Source organism: Lynx rufus, unplaced genomic scaffold (genome assembly GCF_022079265.1).
Source record: "Lynx rufus isolate CCGP_SWC_20201006 ecotype Redwood Valley unplaced genomic scaffold, mLynRuf1.p SCAF_5, whole genome shotgun sequence".
In the NCBI taxonomy this organism is placed as follows: Eukaryota; Metazoa; Chordata; class Mammalia; order Carnivora; family Felidae; genus Lynx; species Lynx rufus.
The window spans coordinates 83,930,924-83,956,561 of record NW_025814867.1 but is presented as its reverse complement, the minus strand read 5'-3'; the positions used below and the strand labels follow the sequence as shown (position 1 = coordinate 83,956,561).

Below are 25,638 nucleotides of genomic sequence, written 5' to 3'. Positions count from 1 at the left end.
TCCCTGCTTTGTCCACACACCCCCCCCCCCACCACCACCTCATCCCCTTTTTTGGTCAGCATGTTCCAGGAGTACTGAGACAATAATTTTGTGTAAGATTTTTTCCAATGCTTAGAACTTTCTTTCTCTGTTTTATAACTAAATCCTACATTCTAGGCAATGTCACCTTTTTCCAGCTAAGCCACTTTGGGAATATGAGGTCAAGGTGTCAAGAGTATCAGTGGGTCTGGCCAACAGGGGGAAAAGGAAAGAAAAAAGGGCCACTTAAATATAAAAAGAACAGTATTTTGCCCAAGTCATGGGTCTGCAAAGGCAGCATGGTGTTTTAGAAATAACTTGAGAAATGTTATTATTGCTTTATCTATCCATAATCCTCTAAGCACTTCACCTTAGTGAGAGAGTTCATGCTCTTTAGTGTTGCAATGTATCCATCTCCAAGTGAAAAGTACTGGAGTGCTGGTGTCTTTTTGGAACTTTGCAATGGGTTACTTAAGAAGAAATTCTTAAGGCAATCTTAGGAGTACATTTTGGGTAGCAAACTCCTACACAAGGAGGTAAGTCACAGCGTTGGTGTGAACTTAAAGTGACCATTACACTACTTTAAAATTCCAACAGGTAAGATGCTTATAACAAAAGGTTGTAAGAAGATAAGCAAGGCCACTCACTTGGTGCAACTAGAAAAGTTAGCCTGGCATTTCTAACTTCAGAAAGGGCAAGGCCACAGGAAATCAAAAATGCCTGGTTTTCCTCCCTGTACCTTTCTTTCCAGGGCAAACTGAGGTCATCTGTTACATTCAGTTCTTTGAAATGTGCTCTTGAATTATTTTAAATTCTGCTCTTGGAATTCAGCTGATTAATTCTCTTTTGATAAAGAGAAGGTAAAGCCCCCTCAATGTTAAAAGTCTAGATTGGCCAGGCAAATAGTTTGGATTATTTGCATTGCAAAGCAGTTATTTAAAGTGGTTGGCTCCTCAGGTGCAGTTAAGTCTCTTAAGGATCTTTACCTACTTGAGAGAGCTGGGAAACAGGGGTAAAGAGGAAATAGCCATTTCCAGGCAAAAATGTTTCTTTTTCAGAAGGAAAAATAAATTGGAAGACTCTCAGAGACTCTCAACAATTCCTCCAAGGGAAAATTAAGTTCCTATTTACAGAAAGAGCTCAGAAGCAACATGCTGCAGAAAATGAGGCCCAGAGCCATAGGCCAAGGAGCATTTGTTACACTCAGCTACTGGCCAGCCCTTGGACCAGATGCATTATGTATTATTGCGTTTAATCCTCCAAGCATCCATGAAATGTGGTATTCTCAACCCCACTGGCCAGATGCAGAAAAATTCGGCTCAGAGAGTTGCCATGATTTTCAAGATGGTTCACAACTGAGGCTCAGGAAGGAGCCTGTGTTCTTTTGTTTCTGGGTAACACCAAACTGAAAACTAGGGGACGTGGATGATGTTGCCTGGAGTGACCACCTCACCCTGACACACTTTTCCCTCCATTTCTTTGCCTTTTTTTTTTTCTTAAAAAGTTGGGTAGATTTCTTAAAAAATATGAACGATTTTACAGTCTTTAACATAGTAATAAACAAGAGAAAAGTCAATATTATCGCCTTACTGTAAGAAAAATGGTGGTCTCACTAAAGTATCCTTCCTTAACCTATTGAACTGTACTTTGCATTATATAGAATTGTGGGTTATAGGGCTTGGGGGTAAGAAATAAACTTAAAGGCACAGATACCTAAACACCTTTGATTTAATTATGGTACAGGCTATATAATAAGATGGAGGCGTGTAGATGAATTTTGGTCTCATGCTTGACCAGTCTAAGGCATACAGTTTGCGCATTGGATCACCACGGGCCTCAAAGAGCTTGGGAGTTCTAGTGTTCCATTTTGCCATTCCCTTTTTAGGCATTATAGTCTAGAGGTCTGTTTGCTGTCACACAGGGCCAAAGAGAGACAGCTTGGTTTTAGGAATCAGATTCTCTGCTGCCAAGAGAGCAGAGATTGTGAGAAACTGGATGCTATTTGTTATATGGTATAGAATTCAAGGTAATTTTCATACATAAGCCACAGAAACCATGGACAACTTGTGGAAACAAAGAGGAAGGAGCCAAGATTTAGAGTGGGAAGACCTGGCTTCAGGTCCTGCTTCTTGCCTTGCTACTCATACCAGACTGGCCTCGTCTGAGCCTCGCTGATAGAGTGCCTGGAACATAAGTGTTAAATAAGTGTTAACTATTTTCATTATTATCTGATATTCAGAGGAAACTCACTCATAACAACATCATAAGTGGTCAAAGGTGTAGCCGTATAATGGTGAACTATGTCAATGTCAAGGTGTGTCCTATGGAGTTGTTGCCTATCTCACAATACCTAGAACATGCCCAAGTTCAGTGGCTCAGTCATTAGAAATTGAGTCATTTTTGGGCTCTGAAGGTAACTCTATGCAAATCTGGTTTAATTTGACTTTTTTTTTTAAATGAGGGTAATAGTCAAGTTTACTGATTTTTAGAATTAACTTCAAATTTCTATTGTTTCTTCCCCTCCTTTTCTTCTCCTCTCCCCTCCCTTCTTCTTTCCTTTCCTTCTCTTCCCTCATCTTACCCCCCTTTATTCCCCACATCCTTTGCCTTGCTTTCCCCTCTTGCTCCTCCACCCTACCTCTCTGACTTCCTCTGTCTCAGTCTCTGTCTGTCTCTCAGAAGCTGTGTTAGATCTGGCTGAGCACAGATACCCATCAAGCACAGTCCCTGCCCACAGTCCAAGAGGAGTGATAAGGTGGGCAGGTAAAGAGGAATGCAATGAGGTAGAATGTGGTAAGAATTTCAAGTAACCTTATAGTTTAGGGGAAATATCACCAAGAGAAATTAGAACAGTTCTCATGATGTGAATTTTGAGCTGGGTCCTACAGGATGCTTTGGATCTAGCCCCGTGAAAGCTTAAAGAGAGTAGAGGAGGAAGTGTTTTCCAGGCTAAGGAAGCTGAAGGAGCAAAGGCATGGAGGAGGGCTTCTCTGGAGGAGAATCAATGTAAGAGATTAGCTCCAAACAACAATATATCTTCTCCTTTCTGTCCTTTTGCAACGTCAGCTGAGATACTCTTCTTGGCAAATGTGGGTGTGGTGGAGACAATTCCCAGCTCTGACCTATATTCCTTAGGCATTAAATTGTTTCCCAGGCTTGACTTCCCTTACTGTCGTTCCTCGCTCCTGAGGTGTACCAGGTATCCTAGTGGCTTTTATGCATAGCATTTACCCATTCAGATAATAACCACAGTTATTATCACATCAGTCTCTAAGGGACTATTGTGGTACCTGTTACTTAACCCAGTGCTGCTCACTCTAGTTTTATTCTCTGATGAAATCGTCAGTGAATGTGAAGGAAGTGGCTTCAGTTAGGGTCATGCAGGAAGGTGCCGCCTTGAACCCACCTGTGCTAACCTTTTGACACTTACCCCTGGGCACCTTCAATCCACACATTCAGGCATGTAAAAACATCCATTCACTCTCACTGGGCAGGTCACAGTTCACCACATGGATGGGGATATATGAGACAATAATACATGGTTCCTACCTTTCAGATGGTCTAGACAAACAAGAATACATGGCAGAAAGTGATTAGGAGCACAAGAGAGGGGCAGCTAGGATCTTTTGGAGTGAGTATAGTGGTAGACCCTCCTTCCCCCTGGCAAGACAGTATTACAGGGGCTTTCCTGAAAGAGGTAGAATTGAAGTTTAGCCTAGAAACCCTGAGATGGTTTAATTGACCTGGTGTCCTCAACCTCAGGGACCTACAGAAACCCTTTTGAGTGCTCGTTTGTTTGTAAAGTTTTGCATCTGGCTGTGGCCTCATGGATTTGAAGGTTATAGCAAGAAATTGGCTCTTTGCTAAGAATTTACCTCCCTCCTCTTGAGTTTTGTTATATATGCCATTGCCTCATATTCACACCTAGATTCCTCAATAAATGACCATAGGTTTTTTTTTTTTTCCTTCAAGGCTTTATATCTGCCAGCTTTCATGGGCATGCAACTTTGTGTAGAATGTTTATTAAGTCCATAAACTTACAGGATTATATGAAAATGATGTTTCTCAGGTTGAATTTTAGCTTGATGACTTCTCTTAACTTCATGGGGTTTTGGTGTCTATTCCCTCAGGATGAATTCCACACTTACTCATGGAAAAAGGTAATGTGGATCTACTTGTCATCATTAAACAGCACGTTTGGTGTCACTCCTGACCACCCTCTCATTACAGATGAGGAGGACATCATAAATAGAGCCATCAGAAAGCCAGACCTAAAGGTTAGTACATTTATGCTAACTGCTAATGCTAAAGAAATTTAATTCTCTCCCCAAAATTTAAGGTTAAGTTCAGATCCTCCACCACACCAATCCTCGACAGTATACATAGAACATTATAAAGAACATGTACTTTGGAGCTGGACAGAACTGAGTTCAAATCTCAGCTTCATCCTTCTAAACTGTAGAGCCTTGGATCCGTTACTAAACTCTGCCAAGTTTCTGTTTCCTCATGTATAAAATGATGATGATAATGCCTACCTCTAATATCCACTGATGGCATTCAATGAATTAAGGAACACAAAAATCTTTATGGTGCAAGATACGTAGTAGTAGATACTCAGTACATGTTAGCTCTGAGTAGAATCAAGCCCTCTGTATGATTATCTATGAGATGGGATGATGACCCAGAAACATCCCAGGGACTTCCTTATGTCTGCAAAATGAACTTATTTTGATTTGTCATTCAAATGTGTTTGGGTTACTCCCCCTTCTCCATTTGAAATTAGTACTACTTAGATTATGGCTGGTTAACATTCATATTAGAAATGTATTTTGTAAGACAGACTGTTTTTCTCTTAAGTTCATGTGTGTTGGACAGCTGTTTAACTTAGTTTTATGAGCGCAAGGTCAGTTTTTTAAAATAATGAAACTTGATTGCTGAGCAGTTTCTCTATTGTCAATTGTTATCACCCAAGTGTCTTAATTGCCCAAACAAACAAAAACAAAAGAGGTCAAACACCTCCAACCAGCAGATTGCATAATCTGTCAGGGGGTTATTCACCTGCAAAAGTAGGCATCCCAAATCTACCTTAGGGACCTGCCCTCAGGTTATTATTGACCTTCATCTTCTTTAATAAGTGGGCAAAAAGATGAAGAAATGCTCAAACATAAAGAAGGGGCAAAGGTCTTGAAATGGAAACCTGTGGCACCAGGGTGGTATCTTCATTTACCAGCATGTGGCTTAGGGGGTTTGGCTAATTACTGTCTCTCTGAGCCTTGAGCTTCTTATTTATAAAATGAGAGCAATAACCCCTTCTGTGCCTGTTCCTCAGGCCATTGTACACCTAAGATGAGAAGATGGACATTAGGGTGATTTGTGGACTGTGATGTGCTACTTTCATAAAGGACTGAAACTCTAATGAAAACAGAGGAGAAGCCACAGGCTTCAGCCATGACGATACTGACGGTGAGAGCTGTAAGGGCAACAATACCAACATGATAACCATTCAAACCATTCAGGGAGAGTTTGGAGATCTGCTTGGTCAGGTTTATAAAAGCCAGCTAAGAGGAGACTTAACTATTATCCTGGGATTGTGTGCAAAAGTAAAACCCAGTGCTTAACCTGTTAAACAGGACGCTCTCACAACGTGTTCCAACAAGAAATGAGGAACAGGAAGCCTGGGAAGGGGCAGGCTTCCTGGTTCCAAGTAGAAAGCTGAAAATCACCCTACCGCATACTCCTGATGTCTTAATTTCAGTTTCCTGCTCTGAAGTTCTAGGAAGTGGGCAAATAAACTCCACCCCATGCAAATAGTGTGCTTAATATCCTCTTACCTGGTGTCCAGAGCCTGTGAAGGTGAGGAGGGAAGCAGAGAAACTCCAGGCACAGATGATTCCTGCTAGGAGAATTTTAAAGATAATTCAAAAGGTCTCTGATGGGGTCATTCTTCTCACTCTGTGAGGGATGGCCTCAATAAATTATCAGGAGGAGCACCTGGGTGGCTCAGTTGGTTAAGCCTTTGACTCTTGGTTTCAGCTGAGGTCATGATCTCACAGTTCCCAAGTTGGAGTCCCGCATCCAGCTCTGCACCGACAGCATAAAGCCTGTTTTCGATTCTCTCTCTCCCCCTCTCTCTTTCCCTTCCTCACTCGTGCTCTCTCTCTCTCTTGAAATAAATAAATACACAATTTTTTTTTTTAAACAGAAGAAATTAACAGGAGATAATGGAATCTTCTATTTTCTGACCTGAGGTAAAACTTAGTAGGAACCTCTTTATTCCTCATTATTACTGCCTTCATCTGCTGATGTTTTGTGTTTGTTATGTTTTATAAGCTTCTCAATCTCAGTCTGTGCCTTCACATCCTCTGGATTTAGGTTCTCTAATTGAGCAGGGGCCTCATATCCTCCCACAGTTTGTCCTTTAAAAATGTTCTAACCCAGATTTGTGAACCCACAGAAGGAACAAAGGAGGCAGCCTCACTTAATTCAACTTGAATCCTGCAGCTATGGGATTTTTCATAACTTCTTCTGAGACTAGCTTGAATATCATATCCTTTGAGAGACTGGACTCTGGAGCCAGTTGGGTTTGAGTTCAAATTCAATCCCTACTTAATAGGTGCGATCTTGGGCAAAAGACTTAAAGTGAACTTCAGGGATGAAGTGACGGTGAGAATAATATCTGTCTACCAGAGATTGATGAAAAAGACTAAAGATGATGTGTGAAAAGCCCACGTACCCAACAAGCTGTGATTACAGTCCAGCTCTGCAGAATTGCAGGGACTGAACAAGACAGGCAGGTGTGAGACAGGAAACGTGAGGTTGCAAGGTGGACCATGGCAACCAATCTCCTTCAGACACTCTTTCCTCTCTCCAACTTGCAGCTTGTGAAGGAAGAATCACTCCCAGTGGCAGTGCACTCCAATTTTATACTGAAAATCAATTGGAAAATAGGATTTATTTTTTTAAAGTTACTTTGCAACCGATCTCATTGAAACAAATCGATTCTGTGAAATAAAATATACAGCATTTAATGCTCTCACTGGGTAACTATGAATGTGTGTGTGTGTGTGTGCATGCACACGTGTGTGTGCACACTCGTGTGCATGCACATATATTTATCGAATAGGATTCAGATTGATTTGGTGTACCCCGGGTCTTGGAGCTTAGGGATTTCACCTCTATTTCTAGATGTTCATGTGGTTGTAAAAGCATTCATTCACTTCTTTACCAAAAAAACATGTATTGAACACTTTTTAGGTTTCAGCTGTATACTCTTCTCAGTTCTAGAATTTATCTAACGATTATACTGACTGTACTATTCAGTGGTATAGAACAAACCCAGAAGAGTGCAGTGGAAATTAGAGATAATCTGCTCAATTGCCTCAGTTTATTCATGGGGAAACTATGGTGCAGAGAAATTTACTTGAATTTCTCAAGAACACAATTCTCAGAGTAGCTATAAAAGGAAGATACTGTTTCTCAACTTTGTCTGCACTTTAGAACTATCTGAGGAAATTTAAACATATTTATGCCTAGGTTGCACCCCAGACAAGTGAAATCAGAATGTTTGAGGGTGAGACCCTGGCATTAGTATTTTAAAGCTTCCAGTTAATTCCAATGGGCAAAAGGAGGTTATACCTATTGCCCCATGACAGCATGGCACTATATCTCTTTGTGCTCAGTTAGGTCGCCAGTTAATGGAAATTCAAATTCACATATACTGTTGCTTAAAGAAATCAGAAACAAGAAGGCATAATTGCCATAAGCGTTAACCTTACCTTTCCTTTTCACTGCTGACATCGGACGCTCACGTCCTGGAGAACATTTTCTTGCAAAAACCTCCTCACTCTCTTCTAGAACCTGCTGCCAGCCTAATTTTGTTTCACAGTCTCTTCTATAGTTTTCTTTGAAAGTCCATTGCCCACAAGACAAAGTCCTAGATACTTCACCCTAGCATTTAAGACTGTACACTCTGATCTTTATTTATCTTTCCAGCCTCATTCTCCAGTGTGCAGTCAAGTAGACCCACTCATTTGCCCCTCCTCACAACCGACTTGTGCAGAATCTCTTCGACATGCCCTCTTTCCTTCTTATCTGGGCAGAAGTCTTTCAGCCCTTCAAGGCTGCAGCTCAGATGCCATCACTTCCATGATGCCTTCAGCCATCTGCCCGCTCAACATTTCTACGGCATTTCAATACCATACATCCTACTTGATCATATTTTTATTTCTTTGACATATATATATATATATATTGGACTGTATGGTATAGTTTTCACTTTTGTAACAGATTTTCTTCCTTTGTTAGGTTATCAATAACCTAGTGGAACACAGAGACAGAGTTTTATCATATATACTCATCTGCATAGTAAGCCCACACATGATACACTTCGACTGAATGAAAACTCCTAAGAAAGAATGCCACTTGTGTAGCAGGGAAAGTTGCAGTAAGTTAGGAAAGGATAATCTTAAAGAAGTGTATTAGAGCTCTATTTTTGCTTCTTCTGCAGGCACTTCTTTAGCCACCAAACTGCTATGTATTTACTGATCCCTACATGAGAGACTTTCTTAGTACTTTTCTTTTGCAGGTGAGATGTATAAAAGTGCAGAAAATAAGATATGTTTGGAACAACTTAGAAGGACAGTTCCAGAAAATTGGGTAAGTCATTTCAGTAATTTCATCTGAAACAGAGAAACTTATCTCAAAAATATTATTTCTAAATAGGTCTTTCTCATTATTATTATTTCAGTTCTTTGGAAGACTGGCTCAGTTCTGCCAAGATACATCTGAAATTTGGATCAGGTCTAACAAGAGAAGAACAAGAGATTAGGTACCATGCCTACTGTTTTCTACATCAGCTCAAGAGGATGGTTGCCATCAGCCAAATAGAGAGCCTAGCAAATCATTATCTTAGCTGGTCAATATCAGAAAACTTTGTAATGCTCTATTCAGTATTATTAAATTCAATGCATGCACATACCTTCTCTTGCTTCATCAGATCAGCATTGTGGGGGAGGTAGAATGAACATCCTCATCATTCCAACATAATACATGAGAACTCTGAGGCTCACAGAGGTTCGATGGCCTGAGCAAAGGTCACATGGATGGGAGGTGATAGAAGAGCTGAGTCTCACAGGTTTAGTCCTCTTTCTACTCTACACAGAGCTTCCCAAGGTTATAATAATGGGGTTGAACCAGTTTTGGTTGTAATCAGGAAATATATTTTATGCCAAGATCACATAGTTGAATAATAATTGCAGAGCAGCAGAAACTGTTGTGCAAGAACTGCAGCTCCATGATTCCAAAGCAGTTCCAGGGCAGAGGAACCAGGCTGAGGAAGAGCACAGTGTTGAATAAGTCTATCAGTAATTCACTGTGTGGTTTTGAGCAAGGAACTTCTCATCTCTGGGCTTTGGTTCCCTAGTTGTTAAAAAGGGGAGGAGGACTTTGGAAAGACCTTGCTGGTCCTAAGTTTCTGTGATACTCGTATTCCCCTGCACCCCCATTTTCCAGTACTTTGAAGGGACCCAGAGCCTTTCAGCATCCACATCACCTAGAAGCTTGTTAGAAATGCAGAATCTTAGACCACACATCATCCCTCTGAATCAGAATCTTCACATTACCAAGATCAGGAAGTCATGTGTATGAACGCTAAATCTCAGGAGACACTGCTCTAATACATTTGGCCAAGCTACTTGATCTGAATATCTACATAGGAGGTACAGAGAGCGTGGTCAGTGTTCCCAACAGCAAAATAGCTCATAAAGGGTCCTTGCTCTGCATAATCTAAGAAATATACCTCTAGGTTTTCAGTTAAAGGGTGTATAACTTTGTGTATAGAGCTGTCTTTGAGATCCCAACATCTTTTTGCTCACATTAAAATAAATTCTGCAGCTTCCCAGAAATAAACAGGAGTAGGAAGCTAGGTCCAGTACTTCTTACTAGTAAAACTATTTTCTTGCAATGATCTCTCCATCCCACATCCACAGAGCCACAGTTGGGGACAGAGTTGAGAGAGTGCCAATCTGGAAACTTACTTGAATTAGGCAACCACAAATATTAAATACCCAAATTGCCATCAGGGAAATATTTAGACCTCAGGAAGAATCTAATTTAGTAGATGCAGTATGATCATGTTTATTGTTTTTGTCCTTGGGAAACACCCCCCCCCCACTCAGTTATTTTGAGAAGGATGGAGATATTATGTAACAAGGGAGGCTTACCTTGATTGGGAGAAAGTGAATAGGCCTTTTTTCGAATGAGTGAAAAATGAGCTTCATTTTTATTAGTTGTAACTGACTGATCTATGATCTCTCCCTATAGGAGGTTAATATGTGGGCCTAATACTATCGATGTTGAAATCACACCGATTTGGAAACTACTCATCAAAGAGGTAAGCAGGATTTACTCTTGGCGCTAAATAGGGGATAAAGGAGTTCTAGTCAAACAATCAAGAATGCTACTTGTTAATAAGTAACTGTAATTTGTGATATTTTAAAACAGTACAAAGGATAGATTCTTCATATCTCTTTTCTACTGTTTTTCTTGGAGACCATCTTTTGCACATGTTGCCTGGCACAGTATAACGACACTCAGGTGTCTACTTATCCTTTAATAACTGGGTGAACCTCTTCTCTTTCTTTCTTTCCTTGTTAATCCAATGTTTCTTAGCCTTTCCCAACTTTGTGAAACTAAAATAATAATTAAAAATTTAAAAACTCAAGACATTTCTTATGGGCAACATAATTTCCTCAGCATTAGCCTTATTAGTTCTCTAGATCTCAATGTTTGTTTGGGAGGGAAAAAAAGGACTTGACCATCATTTATTAAGTTGAATTTTTCCTCTTTGAGTCTACCATTGAGCTTATTTTTCATTTTGCAGTGATTATTATGAAACTATAACCATACAGCTGTACCCTGGGTCTTTTTCTGAACTTTACTTCTACTCCTACTTGTTTTTGAAAAAACTTACCAAACCGAAGGTATTTTCTCAATATTTCTAGTAAGAAAGGAAGCAAAAGAAACTGATAGGAAATGTTTCTGTGTGCTCCTTCCCCAACCAGAGGCAAAGATTACTGTTCCCATCTTAGACAGATGGAAATCAACTGGAGAGCATTTGAATAAGGGTACAAAATGTCTTAAACCAAAGCAGGCTAACAACTGTGGAGTAGGCCTCTCCCTTCTTCCACAGTGTCCTAGATGTTCAAGAACAGTTTCCCAGTTTCAGCTTGGCTCTCTACTTATGAGCAAATGTAGTCTTCAACTTATCCATAAATCTAAAGTACTTTGATGGCTTAGAAGATGGCACATGGTGTGTCCTAGGGAAGAACAACAGACTCGAGAGCATTTTAACTCCGTAAACCTGAACTAAAACTTCACCCTTCTGAAGGCCTGTACATGTGAACTAAACCTCATAGTATCCACACCCTACACCCTTGTGATGGTCATCATGAGGACCCACGAGACACTACTTTGTGAATGATAAGGTGCAGCAGTGATTAAAAGTAAGTGCTCCAGGGTCAGCTCCCCGGGTTCAAGGCCTACTCTGTGATTTGTTGCAGCTGTGTGACCTTCAGCAAGTTTCTCAAGAATCTCATGTCTCAGATCTCGAGATCTGAGGCTCAGCTTCTCCATCTTTGCAATGGAGATAAGTAATAGCTTCTGGGTAATGAGGTAATTATGGAAATTAAATGAGAAAATTCAGGTAAAGTTGCTAAGCACAGTGTCTGGCACGTGACAATTGCTGAATAAATACAGTAAGAATGAGAATATTGTATGGGGTGATTGGTGTCACAGAGATGCTTTTGAAAGCAAACAAGTCAATGAATAGCTCAGTGCGAAGACTAAATATCCCCATTGCCCTCCTGTTTTTGTGTCTGCCAACAGGTTTTAAATCCATTTTACATATTTCAACTCTTCAGTGTCTGTTTGTGGTTTAGTGAAGACTATAAGGAATATGCTTTTGCCATCATAATCATGTCCATCATGTCCATAGCGTTGACGGTATATGATCTCAGAGAGGTGAGTTTTTCCCCCACCAATCTTGTGGCCACAGAAAGGGAACAGTAGGACCTTTATTGAAATACTGTTAGCAAGAAGAATCAGGAAATAGCCATTGCCCACTCCACAATAAGTGAGACCAAGTTTGTAAATATCTAGCACAAATATTGATACTCAATAATGTTAGTCCTTTTCCTTCTATTACATCCTGATTCCTAACCTTCCAAGTTATTTTTCCTCCTCTCTTTAGTTTATTCAGGCTGATCAGCCAGAGAAATTTACAAATATCTATGAATTGTGCATAAGTGAAAAAATATGTACAAAGAATACTGTTGAATCTTGAAGATGATGGGAGAGGGTGCAAGGTGGAAGGGTCTGTTTCATAATGACTCTTTGCCTTTTCTAGTTGGTCAGTACTTATTTGTCAAAGCCTGAGTCTGACACTAGGCTTTCTTTATGCCCACGCCAGGGGATCTAAGTGCCTTTGGGAAAAAGTCCTGTAGAACAGATTGGTTGATGACACTCTAAATCCATGAATTCCATCCTTATCTGGGCAAGCTTTCTGTAGGTCCCTGGTCAATGCACTGTCCCATTCTCAAAATTAAGAATCCACACCAAATATTTCTCCATGAGAGAGATCTCCTGTTCATCTCATAGTCCATTTCTCTAATTCAGCAGATAATCTCACCACTTGTTCCACAAGGAAGATAGAAGCCAGAAGACAGGAATTTGCTCAACTCCCCACTCTCCAGCTGTCAAAGGACTCTGTTTCTGCCTCCCACCCGCCCTGCTCTCCCATTATGGAGGAGAAAGGGCCCCTGCCTGTGCTTGCCAAAGCATCCTCTCTGACCTGATCAGGGTGCTTCTGTGGTCCTTCAATGACCTCCTCACTCCCTCCCCCAAGGGCCTTTCTGTTAGTATTTAAATGTGTTCAAGTAAGGAAGCAACCATTTCTTTTGACCCCGCTTCCACCTGTAGCTACCACTCTACCTCTCTTCTCCCTTTTATAGCAAAACTTCTTTATGCGTGCTTTTGTCACTTATTGATCTCCTGGTCTCTTCTCACTATACTGACCTGATTTCCTCTCTTGTGACTCCATTAGAGAACTCTTGTTAAGATCACCACTATAATCTTAAGGCCATAGGTGGTTATAAAATTTTTTTTAAAAAAATTCCTTTTTTAGGGGTGCCTGGGGTGACTCAGTCAGTTGGGCATCTGACTCTTGATTTCGGCTCAGTTCATGATCTCACGGATCGTGGGACTGAGCCGGTGTTGGGCTCTGAGCTGGTCCTGGAGCCTGCCTGGGATTCTCTCTCCCCCTCTCTCTCGGCCCTTCCCCTGCTCACGTGCGCGCTCTCTCACTGTCTCTCAAAATAAATACATAAACTTTTTAAAATAAAAATTAAAAACTTCCTTTTTTTAAACTAGTTATTTTTTTCTTAATAGAAAGAGTAATATATGCACATGATTTTTAAAAAGTTCAAATAGGGGTGCCTGGGTGGCGCAGTCGGTTAAGCGTCCGACTTCAGCCAGGTCACGATCTCGCGGTCCGTGAGTTCGAGCCCCGCGTCGGGCTCTGGGCTGATGGCTCGGAGCCTGGAGCCTGTTTCCGATTCTGTGTCTCCCTCTCTCTCTGCCCCTCCCCCGTTCATGCTCTGTCTCTCTCTGTCCCAAAAATAAATAAATGTTGAAAAAAAAAATTAAAAAAAAAAAAAAGAACACAACGGTATAAATAAAAAGTAAATATCCCTCCCAGTTTGGATCTCCCAGTATCCAGGTTCCCTTTCCAAAGGCATTCACTGAGACCAAAAGTTCTATGACCTTGAGCAGTATTAAACACATAGGCACTAATTTGTTTCACACAAATGGAAACACTATGTGCACTGTTGTGCGCTCGCTCCCATTTTTCACCTAATATATCTTAAATATCTTTCATGTCTGCCCAAATATGTTTTCTCTAGATGCACCATAATTTTTTAAACCAGTCTGATGTTGATGGATAGTTAGATTATTTCTAGTCTTTTGCTGTTAAAACAATCACAATTCGGGGCGCCTGGGTGGCGCAGTCGGTTGGGCGTCCGACTTCAGCCAGGTCACAATCTCGCGGTCCGTGAGTTCGAGCCCCGCGTCGGGCTCTGGGCTGATGGCTCAGAGCCTGGAGCCTGTTTCGGATTCTGTGTCTCCCTCTCTCTCTGCCCCTCCCCCGTTCATGCTCTGTCTCTCTCTGTCCCAAAAATAAATAAACGTGGAAAAAAAAAAATTAAAAAAAAAAAAAAAAACAATCACAATTCTTGTACATGTATCTTCTTACACATCCACATATATATGTGTTTATAAATATATATAAATTATGTGTATTTATATTACACATGCATATGGATATAACAAGTATACATATGTGTGCTTATATATATTGACATAGAGACATAAAATTTTTATACCTGAAATTACTTAATTATAAACTAGGTATATTGTTTTCATAGGCATCCTCAAAAGGCATCTTAAACAAGTAATACTAATTTGCACTCCTCCCAACAGTAGAGGAGTGTTGGTTTCCCTTATCTTTGCCAATATAAGTGACAATAGAATTGCTTAACTTCAACAGCATGTTTTCTATTACAAGTTGAGTACTTGCTCATGTCCTAAGCTATTTGCATTTCTTGCACTGTGAACTGTATTCGTGTCCTTCATTAATTTTTATTGGACTGTTGGTCTTTCGTTTGTTGATTTCATGGTCCCTCTCCTACCGCAAACACTTTTTTTTTTTTCACGCTGCAGCTTTTATTAAACTTCTCAGTTACATTTGATAGTTAACTGCTCCGTTGCTTCTTTTTGAAGCGCTCTTTCCCTTAGACTTCAGAGACAACACACTCTCCATCCTCTCTAGTTGCTCTTTTTCAATCTTTTTTATAGTTCATCCTCCTCTAGTGGCCTTTTGTGGGGGAGGCAGTGTCTCAAAAGCAAAACAATATGCAAACTATACAATGTATACTCTACAGCATATACAATGTATGTTCTATCTTTCTCTTCCCCTCCACTTGTGCAATCACATTTATTTCTTGTGTTTTCTTCAGAAGAAATTTTTAGGCAAGTCAAGCAAATGCAAATATATGTACCTTGTTTTTCCTTCTTTCTTACGTAAAAGGTAGCATCATTATGTAATCTCCTACCTTGCTTTATTATTATTCATAATAGTATGTCTTCATGGCCTTTTCATGTGTGTATATTGAGAGATTCTTCACTGTTCTGATAGCTGTATATACCAATGAGTTCTAAAATGACTTTCAAATTTGTATATATTTCCAGCCCAAACATTTCTTTTGAGTTTGAGACTCAGATTCAACAACCGATTTGATTCAAAGTCACTTATTTAGGGAAGTTTTCTGTTATTGCTTCTATGGGCTGTATATGCTCCAAAAGCATACCTTTTTTTTAAATTATTGATTGTAATGATACATTTACGTTTGTGACTATTTGATTAAATATATTTCTCCCAGTGGTTTGTAAATTCCTTGCTAGTAAGAACTATATCTTTTTTTTTCTTTCTTTTTTTTTTTTTTGAACATTCTATCCCCACCTCTTAGCATAGTCCCTGACAATAGAGTTTGTGTAATAAATGCTGAGTGAATGAAAAAATGAATAAAAGGATACATTAATAGCAGAACACTGTCTTTCACTATGTGTTACTCTATTAATTGTGCTTAGGACATATTAATCAGATTTATAAATGATTTATGCTAGAAGGTTTAGGGGGTGTCATAAATGGCAAAATCAGAAGAAAAAAATGAATACACTAGATGATTAGGAGTTTTAACCCCTAGAACCAGATAGTTCTTTTACACAACAGTTTCTTTCTTTTTTAAAAATGTTTATTCATTTTTGAGAGAGAGAAACAGAGACAGAGACAGAGACAGAGCATGAGTGGGGGCTGGGGGGCAGAGAGAAAGGGAGACAGAATCCGAAGCAGGCTCCAGGCTTTGAGCTGTCAGCACAGAGCCCGACGCGGGTGTTGAACCCACGATCTTTGAGATCATGACCTGAGCTGAAGTCGGCCACTTAACCTACTGAGCCACCCAGGAACCCCTCTTTTACACAACACTTTCTTTAAAAATGTGAAATCAAATGTAATTTTATTGTATTTTTCTTTTTTATCCTCTTACTGATTCACTCTCAACGTCCTGTGTATTTCATATATTAAAACAATGTATACCATGAGGAATAGTAGGCACCACTAAAACTCCTTATAAAGTTACAGATTAAGAACTCTGATGTGGAATAACTCAAAACTGAGATATTGCTTAGTTCTCAAAGCTATTTAGGTATGAACATTTATCTTGAATGACTCAAGTTCTTGATGTTCTCTGCTGAAAGAACTAAACACAAATTTATGGTCATCAAAAACTACTTTGAGTGAACAGAGCATGCTGGGAAATTTCTTTCTATCAAAGAACACATACTTCTTACTGCTGGTGAACAGCACAGCAAGTTGGATGACTTTTCAGGTAACTAATAGGCTGCTTGGTCTTTCATTTTTAGCTAGTGCATTCAGTTGGGAACAAGTCAGTGCTCTATCTTTAAAGAGACTAGCACTTTACTGAATTAATACCTGGGACTTCTCCTCAAGTAGAAAAGCCTTTTTTCCCATTTTCCTTTCTTCTTTTTCAGCAATCTGTAAAGCTCCACCACCTAGTTGAGTCACATAATAGCATTACAGTCTCCGTATGTGGGAGAAGAGGTAAGTCTCATTATTTTTGATCTGTGTGTTGTTCATAAGGAATCAAAACGGGATTTAAACTTGTATTCCTGGTTGTTGCTACTACTTTCCTCTTCGTGTGTGTGTGTGTGTGTGTGTGTGTGTGTGTTTCTGGTGCACTTACTTAAAGGAATGAGGGACTTGAGATGTTTTCACCTTAAAAAGAACTTTACTGAGGTAAAATTGACATACAATAAGCTGAACATATTTAAAGTATAAAATTTGATAGATTTTGACTTATGTACATCCTTGTAACTATCTATGAAACTATTACCACAATAAAGATAATGACTATCCATTGCCCCCAAAAGTTCCTTCTGTCTGTAACCTCTCCCTACCCATCCCCATCCTCAAGCAACTGCCTTGCATGTTTAGAATTTTATATAAGTGGCATTGTACAGTGGGCATTTTTTGTCTTTTATAAGATATTTTGGGTTAATTTTACTGGAATCAAAGTTCATAATTATTTTACAATGCATCTATTTTATTAAGTATATCAATAGTTTATTCCTTTCTATTTCTGAGTAGAGTCCCAGTGTATGGATAGACTAGTTTGTACACCCATTCACCTACTGATGGAAATTTGGGTTGTTTCTAGTATTAGGCTATTATAAATAATGCCTCTATGAAAATTTGTGTACAAGTTTTTGCACGGACATCCACTTTCATTTCTTATGGGAAAATACATAACTGTGGGGCGTCTGGGTGGCTCAGTCCGTTAAGTGACCGACTTTGGCTCAGGTCATGATCTCACGGTTTGTGAGTCCGAGCCCCGCGTCAGGCTCTGTGCTGACCGCTCGGAGCCTGGAGCCTGCTTCGGATTCTGTGTCTCCCTCTCTGTCTGCCCCTCTCCTGCTTGCTCTCTGTCTCTCTCTCAAAATAAATAAACATTTAAAAGAAGAAGAAGAAGAAGAAGAAGGAGAAGAAGAAGAAGAAGAAGAGGAAGAAGAAGAAAATACAAAAGTGCGAAATGGCTAGGTCATATGGCAGGTAAGTGTTTAACTTTTTAAGAAACTGCGAAATTGTTTTAGAAAGAGTTTGTACTATTTTACATTCTTAACAGCAGTGTATGAGAACTGCAGTTGCCCTATACTCTTATCTGCACTTGGTATGCTCAGTCTTTTTAATTTCAGCCATTTTTAACAGGTGTGTAATAATATCTCATTGTAATTTTAATTTGCATTTCCTCAATGACTCATGGCACTGACCACTTTTTTAAGTGCTTATTTTCTACATATATATTTTGTTTGGTGAAGTTAAAATTTTTGTGCTGCTAGATTCACTTTTATTAATTGACTTTTGAGATTTCTTTCTGTATTCTGAATACAAATCTATTGTCACAAATATCTTTTTCTCACTCTGGGACTTAGCTTTCCATTCTCTTTACAGTGTCTCCCAAAGGGTGGATATTTCTACTTTTGTTAACGTCCAGTTTATCAAATTTTCCTCTTGTGGATCATGCTTTTTGTGTCAGGTCTAAGAAATCTTCGTCTAATCCAAGCTTTTCTGTGGTGTCCTAATGTAAATAAGTGCTTAATACATAAGTTCTTAATGAATATTTACTCAATAAATTGATGTGAGGTATTTTTTTATTTGAAAATGTATTTTTATAACCATACAATGGGAAATAATGGTTATTTTCTTTTTTTCAATTTTAAAAGCTTTATTTAGGTGTATTTTATATAACCTATAATATTTATAGGTAAATAAATATAATTTATTGTCCAATTTGCTTCCATACAACACCCAGTGCTCATCCCAACAGGAGACATCCTTTGCAAATGAAGGGTTACAAGCTGGTACCTTCCTTGGAAATCCCCCACATTTGGGAAATTTGTTAAAGGTTAGGGTAGATTGAACAGATTTAACAATATTTAACAACTTTGTTGCATATGAAGTTGGGGAGTACAAGTAGGACACTTTCCTAAAGGACTGAATAGTCTGAATAACTAATTTCATCAAGAAATAATCCATAGTTTTCAAAATGGGATAGTAATTATGAATATAACCTGGTGGCAAAATTCTAGTCTTTCTTTATCCAACCCTTAGGTTGGAACACACCTGGTTCTCAGGAGGAGAGAGGGCTATAATTAACAACTACAATGCATACTTTTCTATCACACAGACAAGCAACAAAAAGCTATAAAATTTGTAGCCCAAACAGAAACGATTTGGGTCCCAGGATCATAATGTTACATAGAATGCAGGGTGGTGCCCCCTGTCACCCTTCCTCTCAGACCTCCAAGTGATGGGGTTCTTTCCAAAAGGGGAATGTCCTTCATGAGAGAGAAAAAAGCCACATTCAGATTAAATTAAGTGCCGTGTTTTTGTTTTAACAATTGGTAGCAAAAACCAGGCTGTTTGCTTAGCTTTATTTACTTACGGTGGCTAAGGGTTTGGGGTTGCTGCTGGAAAATTGGGTGCTTAACAGGGTTTATAACCAAGTTAGCTTTGGTGAGTGGAAGAACACGTCTTTGAACTCATAAATAATCAGCAACACTGCCACTATATTCCTTTCATGAGACTACCGGTGAAGTCCTTGGTGGCTAGCTGATAACGATGAGTGTATTCTTTTTGTTTCTGTTTTTCTCCAGGTGTAAAAGGCCTCCTCCAGACTAGACACCATTAATGAGGCTTCTAATGGACAAATATACTTTCAATCTTTCAGGACAATCCTTTGCTTCCTACTGTAAATTAGTATCGATCTGGTCATCTAGTTATTTCTCCTTTCAGGCACAATAGGAAAATTAATGTAATAAGTAAAGTTCTGCCTGCTGTGAAGCTTTTCTTCTTCACGGTCATTCTGGGACCCTTTTAAGCCAGGATCTAAAACCATGAAATATTTGGGATTCTTTCTTGTCTGTTAATGATCACAAAAAAACTTCGTCTGAGGTCTTTGATGTACAATGAGGAACAGACAACAGAATGACAAAATTGGGAAGACATGTTGGGAGATGAGAAAAATGTTCTTAAAATTCACTTGGATTTTAAAAATCTGATTGAGTCTTATTTTGTTTATAACTCTTCTACTTGATAATTGAATCTTGTTGGAAACTCATAATTTATAACGGCCAGTCATATCAGATAACATTAAATTCATGATAGACAGGTAAAGGCTCTGGTTTTAGTCTCCCTCAGAGATTAATAGAAACAAACAAACAAACAAAAACTACATTGGATTCTAGAATGTTCATAGTTTTAGGTTTCTTATTTATATCTATATTGTATTTTGAATTTTTTTAAAGATTGAAGTTCATTTTTTTTTTTTTTTTGCAAATAGACATTCAAATGTTCCAATATCATTTGTTGAAAAGACTATCCTTTCTTCACTCAGTTGCCTTTGCATCTTGGTAAAAAATCGGTTGTTCATATACAGGTGGATCTGTTTCTAGACTCCCTATTCTATTCTACTGATCTATCTGTCTGTCTTTATACCAAAGCCACAAGGTGGCTTTATAATTAGTCTTAAGATAGCATAATGTAGTCATCCAACTTTGTTCTCTTTTTCAGAGTTGCTTTGGTAATATCGGGCCCTTTGCATTTTCATAGGACTGTTAGAATCATCCTGTCAATTTCTAACAACAACAACAACAAAATCATGATGAGATTTTGATTAGGATTGTGTGAAATCTGTAGATCAATTTGTGGAAAGTTGACATATTAATAAATTTGAGTCTTCTGACCTATGGACATAGTATGTCTCTCCATTTATTTGATTTTGGTTAATTTGGTCTTCTTTCTCTCAGCAATATTTCACAGTTTTTGGTGTGTGGGCCTTACACATTCTCTCTAAGATTCATTCCTAAATATTTCATGATTTTTATGGTCTTGTGAATGGTATTTTTAAATGTAAATGTTCAATTGTTCGTTTGCCAGTAGTTTCCTCAAATGCATGTGATGATTCATCTCTAAGCACTCTTGGGTCTGTATTCTGAACTCATAGAGACCTCTGGATTTTTTCTGGGTTCCCCTTCCCTGCACAGTGGCCTGGGAAGTCTCTAAAGGCAGTAAGCTAAGCAATTGCAAGGCACCTTCACTTGTTTTCTGTCTTTCGTTGCTTATGTTCAGTGCCCCCAAACCATTGTTTCACATATTTTGTATGGGTTTGGTTGTTTCTGGTGGGAAGATAAATCTGTTCTTTTTTACTACTTCTTGGCTGGAAGTGAATCTTGACCTTTTAAAAATAACCTGGTCATTTTCTTGCTTAATTTTTTATGATGAAACATTTCGCATACAGACAATAATGGAGAGAATACAATAATGACACCCATGTAGCTTTCACTCAGAATCAATGATTATCAGGTCATTGAATCTTTTTTTTTTCCAACTGTCTTACTACCTCCTTCACTCTAGATTTATTTTGTTGCTATTCCAGATATCATGTGATTTCATTTGAAAAAAATTCAGTATATATGCAAAATATAACAATTCCTTTTAAATTTCTTTACATAAAAAAATAAAATAGCTCCATAATTTAAAAAATCAATTATATAGAAGTATTCAAATTTTCTTAGTTGAGTCACCAGGGTGTGTTTATACATGTATATACATCTTCAAATCAGGATCTAAATAAAGTCCACATACTGCAATTGATTGGTAAGTCTCCTCTAGTTTATGTTTTATAATAATTTTTTAAATGCTTATTTTTAGAGAGAGAAAACATTGGAGAGAGAGAGAGAGAGAGAGAGAGGGAGAGAATTCCCAGCAGGCTCCACACTGTCAGCATGGAGCCGACTCTCACAAACTGTGAGATCATGACCTGAGTCCAAATCCAGAGTCAGATGCTTAACTGACTACACCACCCAGGGGCCCCAAGTCTCAAGTTTATTTTAACTCTACACATTCCCTCCTCCATATCTTACATTTTCCTTGCAAATTTTTTTGTTGTTGTTGAAGAAAGGAGGTGGTTCATCCTGTGGGTTCTACAGTTTGGGTTATGTTGATTGCATATTCATAAAATTATTTAACTTGATTTTCTATTGCTTGCAATTCCTGTACATTGGTAGTTAGATCCAAGGCTTGAGTTTTTGGCAAGAATACTTCATAGTTGATATAGTGAACTTCTTTTTTTTAAGTTTATTTATTTATTTTGAGAGCGAAGGAAGAGAGAACTCATGAGCAGGGGAGAGGCAGAGAGAGAGAGAGAGAGAGAGAGAGAGTCTCAAGAAGGCTCCACACCGTCAGGGCAGATGTGGGGCTCAATCTCAGGATGGTGAGATCATCCTGAGCTGAAATCAAGAGTCAGACCTTTCACTAACTGAGCGACCCAGGCACTCTGATATTGTGAACTTCTAAAATGGGAGGTGCATACTATCTGATTATCTTCTTTTTGTGACATTAGCAAACAAATGTTTATGACCTAGATTTACTATTTCATTAGGAGTTTCAAATTTCTACTTGTATCATACCATCTTCACATACTAAGTGGAATATTTCAGTAAAGAAAAACCCTCCTCAACCATTTCATTACCCTGAGATTCAGTTTGTTTAAGAAATAAAAGATTAATATTTGATTTTTTTTTATGTACCAGCTTTCAAAATAATGGGTTGATCCTCTAGCATTATCCAAAGGATTTTTTTTTTAGAGTCAATATGGATGTATAATGTTAAACGTTGTTGGTACATTTCTCTCCATGGCAATTTTTATTCTTACTGTGCTCAAATTGTCTCATCTTTGGCCGTTGAGTGCCTCCTCAGGTTGGCTTCTGAATTCTTTTGCCATGACTTCAGCAGTCTTTGAAAATTTTATTGCTTTCTGATATGGTATGATATTCCAAGTTCATCTGGAACAGTTCTGCTCTAAACCTGGACACATCCATTTTTCCAAAGAGCTCTTAGTAATGGTACTTAGAGACCTCAAACAGCACACTAGAAGCGCTCGTATCTACGTGTTAGTCACTGTTGCTAGGCCTTTTTAGGAGACAGATGTCGGAAATAATTTATTTCTTTTTTTAAATGTTTTTTTATGTTTGAGAAAGAGAAACAGAGTGTGATCAGGGGAGGGGCAGAGAGAGAAGGAGACACAGAATCCGAAACAGGCTCCAGGCTCTGAGCTGTCAGCACAGAGCCCAACGCAGGACTCGAACTCACGAACCGCGAGATCATGGCCTGAACCGAAGTCAGCACTTAACTGACTGAGCCACCCAGGCACCCAGGAAATAATTTCTTAAAGATACAATACATTATGAGTTCATACTGGCCTTTCTAATTCAAGTTTAGAGCTATGGGCTTTTTACTTAACTTTGTTGATTATTGATTGTTGATTGTCTCTCCTTTCTCTATCTCAAGTGTCCTGATTCTCAATGATAGCAACAAATTACTCATTTGCTCTGTTCCTCATACACACTAATCTTAGAGTAGCAAACCAAGACACCCTGCGGGAATGTAATTCCTAAAACAATTTCATGTTTTGTTGGAATTCTTCTTTTCTCCCACTTATGATATGTCATTTCAAATGTACAAATTATACATTTTTTTAAAAAAATTATGTTTCAGAGTTACTCAAAATGATTCTTCTCTGTTTATGTCAACAATTTGGTAGGGTCATCCCATTCATTTTGCCTTAGGTTTTTAGTGTTAGCTTTTCAAATTTGTTTTTTGTATTCCTTTATGTAGATATTATACACAAATATATATTGTATAAAATATAAATTTATAAATTTAATAAATTATATATAATGTATAAATTATAAATTAGATAAAATGTGTATTATGATTACATAAACTATCTGCATGGTTCAAAAGATCTTAAAGGTCTTAAATCCATAAGACAAGACATTTGGGAGAGTCAGGCTCCTATCCCTCTTAATCTACCTTGTGTAATGTCTAGAAGAATCATTTTTGTTTGCTTTTGATTTATTCTTACATTTAACGGATACAAAAATTATAATATCCATATCTGTATCGCATGTATACAGAAGATTATATATATTTATACTGCTGTTTAGATGACAGGGATATACCATACACATTTAATTTATATTTCCTGGTGTGTATGTTTTACATGCTTTATTTTAATTGAAGTATAGTTGACATAGAATGCTATATTCGTTTCAGGTGTATTTGTATACTTAACTGTGTTTCATAGTCTTTCATAATGGGATATAGAAATAGTTTTCGTGTGTGATTTCAGCTGTATAGTACTCTTGTGTATGGCAGAGCATTGTTTATTCAACCAGTTCTCTATTGAAGTATGTTTTTTATTGTTGTTTTTTAGTTTTTACTATTACAGATAGTGCTGAAGTAAAAAGGCTTGTTTGTGCATATGTCTTTTCATATTGCCACCAGTTTATCTTTGGCATTGATTTCGAGAAGTAAAATTGCTGAGTTAAAGGATGGATGTGTGTATGTATTTTGCTAGGTACATATTGCTAAATTTCTTTCCATGGAGATGGTACCAACTTGCATTTGCACCAGAAATTGTAAGAGTGCCCGTGTCTTCATGGCTTTGTCAACAGACTATGCCGGCAAACTTTTAGATTTTTCTAATTAGATAGATGGGCAATGTTATATGTATATATTTATTTATTTTTTCTTTTTTAAGGGAATAACTTGACTCTTACAGAAAAGTTGCCAGAATAGTTCAAATAACTTTTTCCCTGAGCAATTTGAGAGTAAGTTGCCAAACTACTCTTACATGACTCTTACATATTTTAGTGTGTGTTTTTTATTTATTTATTTTTTTTATATGAAGTTTATTGACAAATTGGTTTCCATACAACACCCAGTGCTCATCCCAAAAGGTGCCCTCCTCAATACCCATAGTGTGTGTTTTTTAAAGACAAGGTCGTTCTCCTACATAAATGACAGTGTAGCCGTTAATATCAGGAAGTTAATATTGATATATTAATAGAAACATGCTCAGACCCTATTCGAATTTTCCCAGTGGTTAATAATGTTCTTAATAGAAAAGGATTTGGGATCACACAATGGTGTTGTTCAACATATCTCTTTATTTTTCAATCTTCCCTTGATTTTCATGACTTTGATTCCTTTCACTCTGATTATTTTGTAGAAAGTCTCACAATCTGGATTTGTCTGATATTTCCTAATAGTTAAATTCAGGTTATGCATTTTTGGCTGGATATCACAGAAGGGATGCTATGTCCTTGTTGCTTCCTCTCAAGTGCTACATAATTTAAATTTGTCCTATTACTGGTGATGTTAATTTGGATTACTTTGCTAAATAGTACCTGCCAGGTTTCTCCACTGTAAATTTACTCTTTTCCCCTTTGTAATTAATAAATATTTTGTTGAGAGATACTTTGAGACGATATAAATAAACTATCCTCATTAAATTTACCCACTAGTTGTAGTATCCATTGCTATTTCTTGGCTAAATTATTACTTTGATGGTTGCCAAATGGTGATTTTCTAATTTTATCTTTTCTCCTGCATTAATTGTAATGTTACTGTAGGAAAAAACTATCTTTCTCCTCATTTATTCATCCATGTGCTTATATCATATGGACTCATGAATTCCTATTTTATTTGATGGGTTATAGTTCATTTATCTTTATTTACTGTGATGCTCAAATTGTTACACATTTAGGCAGTGAAAGCCTGTTAAATTGGTTTTGATGTTTTTTCTTTCTCCATATTTCCTTGAGCAACAAAATGTTCTAGCTTATATGATACTTTTCTTGGCCCCGCCTTATAATCAGCCATTTCCTTAAGGAACAAGGATTCTTTTTGGGGAGAGGAATAGAATTTAGAAACCAAAATTTGGGCACTAGATATGCACATTATTATTGGGGTTTCACTGCTCCCAGGCCCTCTCAGAGAACAGAATTAGTGAATATATGTATATCAAAAGATAAGCAAATGTATTTTATATATGTGTGTTCTTATATACACATACATTTACATCT

The 25,638-nt window shown here is 38.0% G+C and overlaps 1 protein-coding gene across 1 annotated transcript in view; it reads left to right on the top strand.

Moving 5' to 3' along the window:
- ATP13A4 (ATPase 13A4) overlaps nucleotides 1-25,638 on the top strand; it is a 127,624-nt gene that overhangs the window by 42,159 nt on the left and 59,827 nt on the right. Inside the window, exons 3-8 of the mRNA XM_047099516.1 lie at nucleotides 4,149-4,295; nucleotides 8,603-8,673; nucleotides 8,765-8,845; nucleotides 10,339-10,408; nucleotides 11,902-12,036; nucleotides 16,681-16,750. Coding sequence (XP_046955472.1) covers nucleotides 4,149-4,295; nucleotides 8,603-8,673; nucleotides 8,765-8,845; nucleotides 10,339-10,408; nucleotides 11,902-12,036; nucleotides 16,681-16,750 — 574 coding nt within the window. The remainder of the gene's footprint in view (nucleotides 1-4,148; nucleotides 4,296-8,602; nucleotides 8,674-8,764; nucleotides 8,846-10,338; nucleotides 10,409-11,901; nucleotides 12,037-16,680; nucleotides 16,751-25,638) is intronic.